The 14,180-nt window shown below is 40.2% G+C and overlaps 2 protein-coding genes across 2 annotated transcripts in view; both read left to right on the top strand.

The window, feature by feature from the left end:
• The first annotated feature begins 2,652 nt into the window (after nucleotides 1–2,652).
• Nucleotides 2,653–10,327, top strand: mxra7 (matrix-remodelling associated 7). Its single transcript, XM_085360938.1, has 4 exons — nucleotides 2,653–3,070; nucleotides 3,792–4,011; nucleotides 4,127–4,235; nucleotides 9,917–10,327. Exons 1-4 carry the CDS (start codon nucleotides 2,795–2,797, stop codon nucleotides 10,029–10,031), a joined length of 720 nt encoding a protein of 239 aa, XP_085217064.1. The 5' UTR covers nucleotides 2,653–2,794; the 3' UTR covers nucleotides 10,032–10,327.
• A 231-nt stretch (nucleotides 10,328–10,558) lies between these two features.
• LOC146626958 (alpha-N-acetylgalactosaminide alpha-2,6-sialyltransferase 1-like) overlaps nucleotides 10,559–14,180 on the top strand; it is a 21,336-nt gene continuing 17,714 nt past the window's right edge. Inside the window, exons 1-4 of the mRNA XM_085360937.1 lie at nucleotides 10,559–10,662; nucleotides 10,759–10,951; nucleotides 11,212–11,374; nucleotides 12,784–12,946. Of these exons, the coding sequence (XP_085217063.1) occupies nucleotides 10,568–10,662; nucleotides 10,759–10,951; nucleotides 11,212–11,374; nucleotides 12,784–12,946 (614 nt within the window). The 5' untranslated portion in view covers nucleotides 10,559–10,567. The remainder of the gene's footprint in view (nucleotides 10,663–10,758; nucleotides 10,952–11,211; nucleotides 11,375–12,783; nucleotides 12,947–14,180) is intronic.

The raw sequence follows: 14,180 nt of genomic DNA, 5'->3' as shown, positions 1-14,180 counted from the left end.
CTCCTGTCTTGTGACTTCACCTTCCCTCCATGTGCTGTACAGATCCTCTTCTTTCTTTTCTTTTTATTCTCCCTCCTCCTTCCCCCCCCCCCCCCCTTGCTCCTCTCTATGGTTTATCAACTGTTGATAACTGGTCTTGGTCTTTGAAAGTGGTTCCAGTGGGACTCTTAGTTGAAGGGTTTCAAGGGCAGTTCTGCCTGCTTCATGATGTGTATTGCATTCCTCTGTGAACCTCTCAAATGTCTTGTAAGTGCTTACGGTGAATGCTAATAAACATTTTTGTTTAAAATAAATTCATTTCTCACACTTTGTGCTTGTTTAGAGTCTATATTGCTGCTGAGCAATATAGAACTCCAGTTAAAAGCTACAGTGTTCGACTTTTTTCTGTTTGTTTTTTTTTTTAATTTTTATTTTTTTTTGTGCTTCCACTGACTGTGCCATTTATTGGGAACAGCAGTCATTATCAGTAAAGATTTTCAGTGGTTAACACGTCTGCCTCGCATGCAAAAGTTCCTCAGGACGTGCGACACCCCCAGCCTCAGCTAGGTGGAGGTGTTGTATCCATCATATAATCTGTCACAAGTCAAAGACACTGATCCATCGATATCTGACAACTCAAAGTGTTTATATCAACAGACGGTTTTGATTTAAGATACTTGATAACAATCTGATGGGTGTTTTTGTTTTTGTTTTGTTTTTTGTGTGTGTGTATGACCATCATCACTGTGTAGTATGTTTTAATTGTTAGCTAATATCTATCTACAATAGAAATGCGACACTTTGTCTTGAAAGCATTGCTAAGCCTGTGGAAATATGCTAAAATGAATTGCTCACACAAATGGGAAGGCTGGGGCGGCATACTGACACTACCTCAGAGGATAAATACAGCAGTTGATAACCTTCAAAGCTGGCTCCATGTTACAGATAAACTATTGGGCCCAAAAACTTGATCTGTGGACTTGCCTATAAGCAGCTGATAAATAACTGAGCCAATATAAACACTCCCAAGAGGAGCAGGAGTTGGTGGTCTTGTAGCAAATAAATGATTTAAACTTCCTTTGATGTACATAATTTTGAATTTATATCAAAACAGAAAATAAAATTAATATAAACAGATATTTAATGTTTAATTATGCACTCTGAAATGGATTTGGGTGTAAAACATAGGCTCCATAATTAATCCCAGCAGTTGTTGATGGGGTGCTTATAATTGTAAAACCATAACAATTATAATGCTTCATGTAAGCCAAGATGGGCATGGAAAAGTTAAAGTGGGTGAACTCTGCTAAAGTTAATGTCAACATTTTATTTTGCAACTACAGTTTTGGACAATTTGTCATTTCTAGCAGAAAAGTTTATCAAACAGGAGACTACACTGGTGCTCAGGGTAGTTGTAAAACTATTTACCATCATTTACATTAGCAACATCTATGTTTGTAAGTTGATCTTTAGTCTGTATATTATTCATTTATTTATTAAAAAATTCAAACTTAAAAGTTGCAGGTGCACACTGTAGTTGTTTGTTGTAGGAGGGATTGATGATGGATGGGTTTTCCTTCAAGGTCGGAAAAGTAAAAGTGCTGTAATGGCTTAAATTTGCATTCCTACTAATGGCCAGTAGGGGGGGCATCTTGACCAGTATCAAAGGGTTGTATAGAATTATTTATACAGAATGTATTTGGCTCGCTTTGTCTATAACCTTAGAAACACTCTCTTAATGAGTTTATGATCTCATTTTATTGGTGGGTTTAGACCCTTTTTGGGGTCTATAGTGCAGATTCAAACACACTTCACGAAACATTAACAAAGAAAAGACTACTTTGTTCTGATAACACAGGGTTATTGACATAAAAAGTGTTGGTTATGTGTAATTTGTTTTTGTTTGGGGTTTTTTGCCCTTTAAAAAAACTCCTGTCCAGTAGCTTTAGCATGTAGAATCATGGTCTGAATGCTTCGTTGTCCCAAACACATTTGCTTTCCCTCGCTGACCCTAATAAATTGAGAACATTTATTAGTATTAAAATTTAGACTAAAATAAAGTTTGTACTCCTATTTATTGTGTTATTACATGAATTTAGGACAGTTCAGTTAGCTTTGCGTCAAAATAACTGGTACAAATTTTTTTTTACTTTTACTTGAGAAAAGAAGCTGATTCAGTAGTTTTACCGGAGTATTTTTTTTTTAACACTAGTAATTGTACTTCTACTTAAGTACAGAATATCCGTACTGTGGCCACCTCTACAGTCTATCCATCCATCTCATCTCATGTAGTTCGCTCTTGGTTCACCTTCCACTTTAATCCGTGATGCAGACTACTTGGAAGGTGCACACTAAGGTAAGAACACCTTATGTATAAACTGTCGGTAAACCCGGCTTGACTTCATCAGCCTGCACCTTAGGCACACGGGCTCTGTCACAAACCATTTTAGTTTCTCGCTTTGTGCGCTAGGACCGCCGCTGATGCGATTAACGGCACAGACGGGCGGCGAGCCGAGACACAGCACGTTGCAGAGGGCCGTGCATGCCCACCTGACAAGCACGACAGCCTGGGGATATAACCGCAGGGATATTCGGCTCACGTGGAGTGAGGGGCGGAACCAGAGGATGTGACGTCCAGCTCGGAGAGGAGATTGTACCATACCATCTCGTAAACGCTGCTCGTTAACGTTGATGTTTGGTGGGGATTACTGCAAGCAGCGGGATGGCCGATTGAGCGCATACGGTGGGTTAAAGTGAACGGAAAGCGGAACAGCAGCATTTAAGAGTCACAACACGGGGGCAAGGCACGCCTACAATGGATATAACCTTTGTATTATTTGCTATTATTTCTACGCTTCTCGCCATTGTGGTCGCAACGTCGCTTTTTAACGGCTCTTCGCCTGCAGCAGACTTTGCAAATGCGCGGAGTTATTTCGGACACAGAGATGGTGTGACCGGAGGATTAGATCAATCCGGGCCGAAACAGAATGGCCATCTACCCGATAAGAAAAAGAAGAAGGAGGCGGACGACTGGTGCGAAATCAGCGGGAGCTCACACGATCACTGGGATGTAGTGAAATCTGTGCTTTCTGTAAGTAGCCTGTCTGTAATCCGCCTGTCATTTAGTGTAAACACAGAGGTCTGCGTAGATCTCCCACAATCTGTTTCACAACTATCCCTCCCACTGAGAGACTCAAACCCAAGTATAGAAGCTCAGAAAAACATTTAGATCCTTATTTCTATGATTCTCGATTTAAAATGACCGTAAACTTAAAGGTTGTGTAAAAAATGCACTAATTCTGATGTATTAGTGTTTACAACGTTACATGTGAATACAATATCAGTACTGATGCATTAACGTGAAATCAGAATTTTAAGGTTGTAGCTTTTCCTCACAAAGATGTTTCACCTTCTTTGTAGACAGCTGCGTATGTCAGCTGATTGGACAGTATTCAGTATAAATTTTGATAAAATGCTTACTTGGAGCCAAAGTTGAATCTCAAATGTGAATAATAAAGGTTTCTCTTATCATAGTAGGTGTATCATTCCTGATAGTTTTTGGCAATAATTCAAAAATAAGAGATGATTTGATCAGTCAAGAAAATGAGAAGTATAAACTGTACCTAGTGGTAGTTGTTTTTTAACTTAATAAAAAAAAACAACTACCACTAGGCCCCTCATTTTGGGTCTGTGTGGGAAATCCAGGATATGCTTACTGAGTGTGTAAATTCATCAGTGACATCACTGTCTGTGAGGAAAACATTGAAAAGTATGGTATGATTCTCCTCATTTATCCCTTAATTATCTAACAGGAGGAAGCACACTCCCACCCTCAATCTGAAGAACTGGAAACCCTGGCTGATTGGTCCAGGCCTGGATCTAGGAATACAATCTTAGAGGCAGAGTCATCATCCAGTGCTTCATCAGGGACAGGCCGAAGGTCGCTCATTGGGCTTTCTGATACAGAGCTCCTAAAGTGTGCTTTTTCTTACCCCCAAACTGAAGGAGCATCAGAGAGAGCTGGGATGAATGGTATGCACTTTTACTCACTTGGAAAGAGCAAAATATTTTAGATTTCCTTTTTTGTTTTTGTTTTTGCCTTTGTTTGTTTGTTTGTTTTTAATCAAAATTTGATCTGTTTCAGCAGAAAAGGTGGAATCAAATGCAAATAATTCCTTGAAGTACGTCCCAGGAAAGGCACGATCCCACCACTTGGAAAAGATGATGACCAAAGAGGAGCTGGAGGAGGAGCAGAGGTCAGTGAAAACTACAAATATGAAAACCAGTTTCAAGGCTCAGCCTATAGAAAAAGGCAATTTATTAATCAGCAACAAGCAATTATTATTCTCCAAAACTGTCCATCATGATACTTACCTGTACACAACCTGGTGACCAGAAATCTTTTTTATTAAAGGTTCCGTGCAGAACTTTTGATTGATTTAACTGCAGTCTTTAACATGGCATAGCTAGCACTGGTTTGAAGCTGACCACCCCAGCATGCTTGAAGGTGTTGTTCGGAAACACAATCCAAAGCCACATCCATTTTTTGTGTTTTGCCTGTATGTGGAATCTATGTCTTTTAAACAGAAATCAGGCTGTTAGAGCGTTTAAAGGTTCACGTTTAGTGGCTTGCACTTTATTCTTAAAGCATCATAAAATGTTTTCTTATGGCAAATAAACTTATAAAAAACATCTATTTATAACATTGCAAATTAAAATCTCAGAACTGGATGTCATCACTCCTTAGTTTAACATTTGTAACTCTAAAAACAATCTTAACTAAATGTGTGTTTTTCATCTATTTTGCTTTTTCAGCACCCTCCTCCCTCTAACCTTATCTACGCTGCCTCACGTGTGGTTGTGTTTCTTTAGACTGACACTCTGAGCCTTCCAGCTTTAGGCTAGACTGAGTAAGGCGAGATTGAGTCTTTGCCAGGCATTAGCTGATGGATGAATGGCACTCAACTTAAAAAAAAAAACAAAAAACATTTAAAGTTTTTTTTTGTTTTTGTTTTTTTAGCACTGCTGGGTGAAAAATAATAGTTTTTTTCTGCATGCCCTGCTCTTATCATTGCAGGATATACTTCACCACAAACTTTAACTGTCTGTAATCCTGAAAAAGGAGCAAACTGGGTAAAGTATGACTCATTGTCACCTGCTTGTCCCAGAAGAGTCACTTTCTGGCCATTGCATGAAAACTACTTCAAACTTGACCTCAGCAGTGTTTTCTGACTTTAAGCTTCATTGGCCATTAAGCGACTGATGTAACTGTGGAGCGTTGCTTACCCGATCACACTCTCACTCCTCCTGCTGCCCCTTTATTCCACATTAGACGTGTGATCCTCAGGTGTCACAACAGGTGTTGATTGTATCTCCAGTGTTTGATCCTTCCAGGAATTTCCTCTCCTCTGCCACACGGTGGAGTCAGTGTGATGTAACACAAGGACCTGTGGAGACAAGCAACCCCAGTCATCTCATAAAATATTCAGGAATCAATTATAAGTGATTAAATATTAGACAGTCTGAACTGATACAAAGTCACATTGATGCTGGTAATGTCGTTTTTATTGAAACAATTTTCTACAAGATATGACATTCAATGTCTTTGTGTTTATAACTTTTACCTGTTAGAAGTTCACAATTATTTCTGCTGTTCCCTCCTTTCTCTTAGTTGCAGTAGTAGTATAACATTTGCAGTAAAAATGTTGATGCCTATAGCTCACATATGCTGGTCCAAGTCAGTTGATGAGTTTGTAGCCTTGTAGGTTTTTGTTGTGGTTTCTTTTATCTCTAAGCAAATTTCTGCAGAGCCAAAATTCATGACTGCAAACCATGGGAGGATGTTCAGTCTGCCTACATATGTCTAGGTTGGGAGCAACAACAAAAGGAAACAGGAAGAAGGTGCCATGTTCTGGCCTAGTGAAAACTGAGAATTTACATTCATTTGACAACTATTGCTAGCCTGCACTGACTGTTTGTGTATTCTGCACATGGTACCACTGCTGCATCCCAGAATGCAAAGCATATGGGATGACTGGGGGAAGGTAAAAATCTCAGATTTGCAAATTATATGGTAGCTGGATTGGATTGAGGTCAGATCATGTTCTCACCATAAACAAACTGCTCTGGAGATTGTTTGGAGCTGAACAGAGACCCCTATTTCCAGAGGCTCTTGTTACAGTTGTTTTATTCTTCACTCTAGTCAGATTGCTAAAACTAATCAAAAAATTAAACTGACTTAAAAACTGCAGTTGAGAACACCCTACAAAGCTTTTGCGCTCTTCACTATATTAGAATTGCTACAAACTTTCTGCAGAATCATAAATAAGATTAAACAACCCTGCAAACTATTGATAATTTGGCTTTAATGACTTTTTAGTCCTTCCATCTGGTAAATATTTAAGGACCCAGTCCCACAGACCGATCAACAACCGTCTGGTAACAAATGGTCACTATAGGAAAAGTGCCCTGACTGATTCTGAAGTGGTGACTAGAGGTTGCTTGCTCTTGGTTTATGAAATTGGTCATAGAAAATGTTTATGGTTCAGCAAGCAGATTGCTTTGGGCACTCATAGTTTGCATGAAAGATGCCGACTTGTCTGCAAACACTTGCTCACTACTCACACTCAAAGAAATGCAACACCTGAAAAGAAGAAAAGAAAGAAAAAGCACTTTTTAAAACATGTTTTCAGATCAGCTCACCACAACTTGCCTCGACTCGGATCAGTTGGTTTTCCATTACAATTGAGTACCACATAATGTGCATGGTGGTCGCTATAACAAAGGTGGACGTTGAGGCAATGATATATCTGCTGCACTGGATTATAAGGCGTACTGTCAATTTTTGAGAAAATAAAAAGGATTTTAAGTGCGCCTTATAGTCCGAAAAATATGGTGCCTCATTCCCGGGTTTCAAAAATGCCAATTCTGATTTTCGCTCTCATGACTCATCAAGTGACACCACTGACCAGTCAATCAGCGGCATGCAGTCTGATGACTTCACATTTTACTACTTGATCAGATCGCTTGCAACCCCTGCTGAGCAGGTACTGGTGTTGGCCAGAGGGGCCGATGGCGCGATATGGCAGCCTCGCTTCTGTCAGTCTGCCCCAGGGCAGCTGTGGCTACAACCGTAGCTTGCCTCTACCAGTGTGTGAATGCGAGAGTGAATGAATAGTGGCATTGTAAAGCGCGTTGGGTGCCTTGAAAAGCGCTATATAAATCCAATCCATTATTATTATTATTATTATTATTACCTAGTGCCATGTGCTGTGATGTAATGAAAATTCCTGAAAATCATGGCTAGTTGAACCGAGTAGGTAGTAATGGAAAAGGGGCTAATTACTTCATTTCCATGAATTCCTTCCATACTACATGGCGCCCCTTGTGGCAGATCTGTTTGCAACGCGCTCTGAGTTCTACGCTCGCTTCGACACCCTCAACATCAACTATCACAGAGGGATTCTACCAGTGGAGGCAGCACAGAGCTCTTCACTCACTGACATCGACTGAGTTTTATACAAGGTTCTGAGGAGGACTAACCCCTGAAAAGCAGCCAGCTCTGACAATGTCCCCGGCTGTGCTTTGAGGGTCTGCTCTTCAGAGCTGTGGTGTTTACAGACATTATCAATTTGCCCACATGCTTCAAGTCCACCACCATAGTGCCCCTCCCCAAGAAAAAAAACCATAACCTGTTTGAATGACTATTGCCCCATCACACTCACTTCAATTGTAATCTGTTAATCAGGGGTCCTCAATTCCAGGCCTCAAGGGCCGGTGTGCTGCAGTTTTTAGATGTGTCCGTGATCCAACACAGCTGATTCAAATTGCTAAATTACCTCCTCAACATGTCTTGCCGTTCTCCAGAGGCAAGAGACCCAGGGTGAGATCTAAAACCTGCAGGACACCGGCCCTCGAGGCCTGGAGTTGGGGACCCCTGCTGTTAATGTTGCCATCCACACAGCCCTGTCACACCTCGAAAATAAGGATACCGGTGTTCGAATGCAGTTTATAGACTACAGTTCAGCATTCAACACCGTCATCCCAAACAGACTGGTGGGGAAGCTGTCTACTCTTGGCCTAACACTACCCCCCCTCTGTTGCTGGGTCCTGGACTTCCTCAAAGGCAGACCTCAGTTAGTCCACTCCTGTACACCCTCTTCACCTATGACTACGTCCACTCCAAGAGCAAGACCTCCTCCATTAAGTTTGCTGATGACACAACCATCGTCAGGCTGATCACTGGTGAAGAGGAGACTACTTACAGGGAAGAGGTGGCCTAGCTGGCGTCCTGGTGCCTGGAAAATAATCTCTCCTTAAATGCTGAGAAGACTTAGGAGATTATTTTTGACCCAAGGCTGAGGAGAGACCAGCACGCTGCACTACACATCAACAAGACTCGGGTGGAGAGGGTGAAGACCTTCAAATTCCTCTGCACCCTCATCAGTGAGGATATCACCTGGACCCATAACACACGGCAGATCACCAAGAAGGCTCAACAACAACTCTTCTTCCTAAGGAAGCTGAGAAAGTTTGAATTAAACTCCAAACTTCTCAGCAACTTTTACAGGTGCACAGTGGAGAGTATCCTGACAAACTCCATCATAGTGTGGTATGGGAACAGCACCACTCAGGACAGAAAGGCTCTCCAGTGTGTTATTAAAACAGCACAACTCATCTGTGGAGTACCACACCCACCACTACAGGACATTTACAACACTCATTTCAGGAAAAGGGCACACATGTCAAGGACCGCACCCACCCACAGCACACAGTGTTAACACTCCTGCCATCTGGCAGACGCTACAGGACTGTGAAAACAAGGACAACCAGAATAAACAACAGTTTCTATCCACAGGCCATCAGGCTACTGTCAAACTTTAATTATCCATAAATGTAAATTTGCCATTTTTTTACATTTATATTAACCTGTAGATTTGGAGTTTTTGTACATATCTTTACATATACACCTTAATATTGCATACTCTGTATATATTATCACTGTGATTGTGTTCCAACTACTTGTACTTTAAATTCTGATTACACCCACCCATAAGCTACATAAGTTACAAGTGCCACAAAGCCCCGTATTACTTATTTATGACTTTCTTTTAGTTGTGTGAAGGGAACCTGCAATGTATGAATGTATGAGTTTTATTGCTCTGCATAACCATTTGTGTTTTGCGGTACACATGGCAATAAACTTATTGAATTTTGAATACTATTGCAACATGAGGCCTAGCATTGTTGTGGACCAGCTGGAACCCCACATCTACTGTATATGTGTAGGATCCTACAATGTGTCCAAGAACTTCATCCCAATACCTAACGGTAGTCAGGGTAACGTTATCTAGTCTACAAAGGTCCATGCCTCCCTGCATGGATATGCCTTCCCAGACCATAACTGACCCATCCTCAAGTCACACATGGTGAATGATGTTACAGGCAACATGTTGTTTTCTTAAGCTTCTCCAGACCCACAGTGTGAACCTCCTTTCATTTGTGAAAAGCAAAGGGCAGCGGTGGTGGACCTGCCAATTCGAGTATTCTGTGGCAAATGCCAGTTGGGCTCCACATTGCTCAGGCCACCCTCATGAAGCATGTTTCTGATTGTTTGGTCAAAGACAGTCATACCAGTGGCTTGCCGATTTTTTTGGGTTCTGGGAATGCTTATACTGTTCCTGCATCCACAACGGAGCAGATACAGGTCCTACTGATGGGTTAATAACTTTCTACGGCCCTGTCCAGCTCTCATAGAGTCAATCGTCAGTGGCCTCCACCTGTAAAACCATTCCTGTTTTGAGTGTTGTGTGTTTTTGTTATTTGAGTATATTATTGAACTAAATAGTGTAAATAAAGTCTTTGAAAGTAATCCAACATGTCCAGGATTGTTTGCATTTTTCACCTCTCAGTATTTCTTTTGTTCTTTTCTTCCCAGGGTGCAGCATGAGCAACTGACTGCAATCTTTCAGCTACTGAAAGAGAACAAGGAGACTTTTGGGGAGGTGTCAGAGGGAGACATAGAGGAGCAGCTCCGACTCTACTCCATCTGAGAGCCCTGTCGTGTCATAGATGCTCACTACAACCGTTTATTCTTAAAAACTACTAAAAAACTTCTCCAGTACACCAAATGAACTTTTTTGCAGTATTCAACGTGGCTGGACAGTGCTCTCCCAATTTTCTGATTTATTGTGTTTTACTGCTTGGATTTTGTTGTTCTGACCACCTGTCATCCACACGAAGGGAAAACCAAACTAGACTGGATCAATTCTCACACTGAGCAGGTTAATATATGAATGAATCCTAAAAGAAATTAAAGGAATGCTGTTTATTTTACTTTTAAAATATATTGCAGATATAAGTGATATAAACTCTGAGTTATGTTTGTTTCTGAAGTTGGTTGTCTAATAAAACACATTGTTGCTAATATCTGTGTGTGTGGCTTTGTGTGTCTGAATACATTTGTTTGCTTATCTGTCTGCAAGCTGTGGTGTAGCCCAGCCCATTCCCATCAGTGAGAGCGTGTCAGATTTAGAAGGAAGTGCATACATGTGTGTTTAATTGAACAGAAAGCCTTCACTTGACAGCGATGGCATCCCAAATCTCCAGGATATTTTTATTGCTCCTTGTAATGACAGTTAGTTTTGTGGTTTTCATTCTATCCCAGGAATCTTTATCAAAAATGTAATTTTTTTTTCATATCTATCTATGTATATCTATGTATTAATTTGCTAATTCTGAACTTTTTTGCTCCCTTTTGTCCTGTTGCTGTTGTTGCAGTTGGACAATTTTCTCAGGAAAACATGAACTCGGATGGGAAAACTTTTCGTTTAATATTAACCTCTGGGGACAGAAAGAAAAAACAGCTGTGGCTGAGACTCCAATGCCTCTCCTCTACAGAGGAAATTTCACAAAGGCTCCTCAGTGGGATTTTGATGATGTCTATAACCAGGATGCCCCACCTAGACCAACAGTAAGCATGCTAAGACACAATATGACAGAAACAGGACAAATGTAGTAATTAATTTGATGGCTGTGGGCAGGCAACGCTTGTGCTCAGCCATGCAGTCAGTCTGCTTTCACTTAATGGTTTCACTCCTTTAATTAAAATACATAATTCTTAATTATTCATCAAATTTCTGTAACTGTTGTGTTTGTTGTTTCCTCGGGGTATAAAGCTTTCACAAAATCATTTTAACTAATTTCATGATTTAATATTTCTGTTATTATCAGACATGTGCCCAATCACTGCGAAACTCTAAGGATGAGAACTTCAAGAAGGCTTTTCTTCCCAACATACGTTTGTTTCTGCACAAGGACAACATTAACATGAGCGAGTGGAATCGCCTTTCACATTTTAACAATCCTTTTGGGTTTATGGAGTACAAATATGATGGTAGGTGTTTGTGAAACTGATGCCAGATTAAATATCAGTATATATGTGAGCTTGATCAGCAACTAAGTAATAGATTTTTTGTTATTTAATTTCTCCTTCCAGTTTCTGACTCCTGATATTATAATAAAGACAGACACTGTTGGTGTTAAAAAATATATATTATGGCACCTTTAAGCAGTGTTTTTTGTGTCATCTACAGTTTTCTGTAGTAAAAAGTTCCTGGTGAATCAGGTCAAAGCTCACCAAGGATTAATTAAATGATGAGTTAAAGAAAGTGAAGTTTGAACTTGTATTAAGACACATGAAATTATTCATACAACACTAAATTAAGATACACTCCAAGCCAGTGTTGGTCAAGTTACTTGAAAAAAGTAATCAGTAACTAATTACAGATTACACTCCCCCAAAAAGTAATCCCATTACTTTACTGATTACTTATTTTCAAAAGTAATTAGTTACTTAGTTACTTTTTAAAAGCACGATTTACAACCTGAATAGGTGATAAAGCGATAGATCTTTCAGCCCGATTCTACTTTTTCTGCATAATCCATCATATAAAATGTAATCAAATGGAAAAGTCTCTTTTTAAAACTTGTTTTATTAGTTTTAATCTTTTAACTTTATGCATCAAGCAAAAATTTAATTATATGCAACATTCTCTGACTGGAAGAAATTTGTTTAACATTTAAACCTATTTTCTGCAACACTCCATCTTGATTTCCAGGTTAAGTACTTATGCTGTGAGAGGAATTATATTGAACTGGTTAAGTTCCTTAGATAATACTTTTCAATTTGTGCAGTATTTAGGTAACTCATCTGAAAGAATGAAAATAGAATGTGGGGTCCTTCAAGGTTCTGTTTTGGGAACAAAACTTTTTTATATATAAACGACATTTGCAGATGACACAATTTTTTATTGTTCTAGAGAAAAGTTGAAAGAATTGGCTAAAATTATGGTTATTGAAAAGTAAAAACTAAAAAAATGGTTTGATGTAAATAAGTTATCGTTGAATTTGGCAAAGACAAAGTTTATGATGTTTGGAAATCATGTAAAGGAGGAAGAGGTAGTATCATCTATAGATGGAGTATTGATCGAAAGAGTTACAGAATTCCATTTTCTGGGTGTAATAGTGGATGACAAGTTAACATGAAAATCTCATATTGAACATGTTTAAAAAAAGATGGCCAAAAGTATATATATACTGGGTAATGCGATATATATATTAGATTACAAGGCAATGCAAATATTAGATTTTTCATTATTTTTACCCTGAGTTATTGTGTCGAAGAATGGGGGAATACATATGCGAATAATATAAAACCATTATACTTATTACAGAAGAGAGTGCTATGAATTATGCATGATGTTAAATGTATGTCTGTACTCATGTCTTTCTTTTCGTTTGCAGAAGTGATGGCTTCAGTGAAGCTGATTCCAAAGCCAAAAGAGCCACTGCTCCTCCCAAAACCAGGTGCCGATGGCTGTATTCACTGTGCTGTGGTGGGTACTGCAGGAATTTTGAACGGCTCAAAAGTGGGTGCAGAGATCGATGCACATGATTACGTTTTTCGGTACGTAAGAGGTACAAAACAAACCTGTTGTTAATGTTCTTTAAACTGAAGGGAATTATAAGGGTCAAATGTCTCAAAATCACATTGCAGCTGGTGCAGCGCACAGCAATCACTTAGATTTGATGTAATCTCTAGGGACACACAACATTCAAAAATCCAGAAATATATACCTAGTATATATCAAGTGTGTATTTCTATAATATGTGTTGTCAAAGGAGCTTGCAAAGAAAAGCGTCTGGACTTCTTTAAGTTGCTTGAAGACGTTTCACCTCTCATCCGAGAAGCTTCTTCAGTTCTAAGGTCAAATGGTGGAGAGTCCCAGATATAAACCTAGTGGGAGTAACCCCCCACAGAGGGACAAAAGGACCCCCTGATGATCCTCTAATCGCCTGAGCCAAGGTGTGAAACTGGGCGTGGGTCCCAATCAGCCAGAGTTTCGGGTGTGTTCATTGTGAAACCTGGCCCCACCTTATCATGCGAATTCCTGAGGTCAGATGGCCCAGGATGTGAGTGGGCGTTAAGGCGTCTGGGAAGGGATCTCAAAACTGGATTATAGATGGCAGAGAGTTGGTGTCGTAAACCCCCGCCTCTGTTCAAAGATGGTCGCTCACAGTGGACATAGATGGCTTCTTTCACTCCTCTTTCAAACCATCTGTCCTCTCTGTCCAAAATGTGAACATTGGCATCCTTGAAAGAGTGTCCTTTATCCTTAAGATGCAGATGGACTGCTGAGTCTTGTCCTGTGGAGGTGGCTCTTCTGTGTTGTGCCATGCGCTTGTGAAGTGACTGTTTGGTCTCTCCAATGTAGAGGTCTGAGCATTCCTCGCTGCACTGTACAGCATACACCACATTGTTAAGTTTGTGTCTTGGCGTTTTGTCTTTCGGGTGAACCAGTTTTTGTCTGAGCGTGTTGCTGGGTCTGAAATGCACCGGGATGTCATGCTTGGAGAAAACTCTCCTGAGTTTCTCTGATACACCGGCTACATAGGGGATGACAATGTTGTTGCGTCTGTCCTTCTTATCCTCCCTCGCTGGTGTCTGGTCTTCTTTTCTGTGCCTCTTTGCTGACTTTAAGAACGCCCATTTAGGATAGCCGCACGTTTTGAGTGCTTCCTTTACATGTGTGTGTTCCTTCTTTTTTCCTTCAGGCTTAGAGGGAACATGTTCTGCCCGGTGGTGTAGGGTCCTAATTACTCCAAGTTTGTGTTCCAAAGGGTGATGGGAGTCAAAGAGG

Source organism: Diplotaxodon limnothrissa, linkage group LG8, assembly GCF_057381915.1.
Source record: "Diplotaxodon limnothrissa isolate DT_005_m linkage group LG8, D_limnothrissa_male_GT1.1, whole genome shotgun sequence".
Taxonomy (NCBI): Eukaryota; Metazoa; Chordata; class Actinopteri; order Cichliformes; family Cichlidae; genus Diplotaxodon; species Diplotaxodon limnothrissa.
This window is presented reverse-complemented; position numbering and strand designations above follow the sequence as displayed.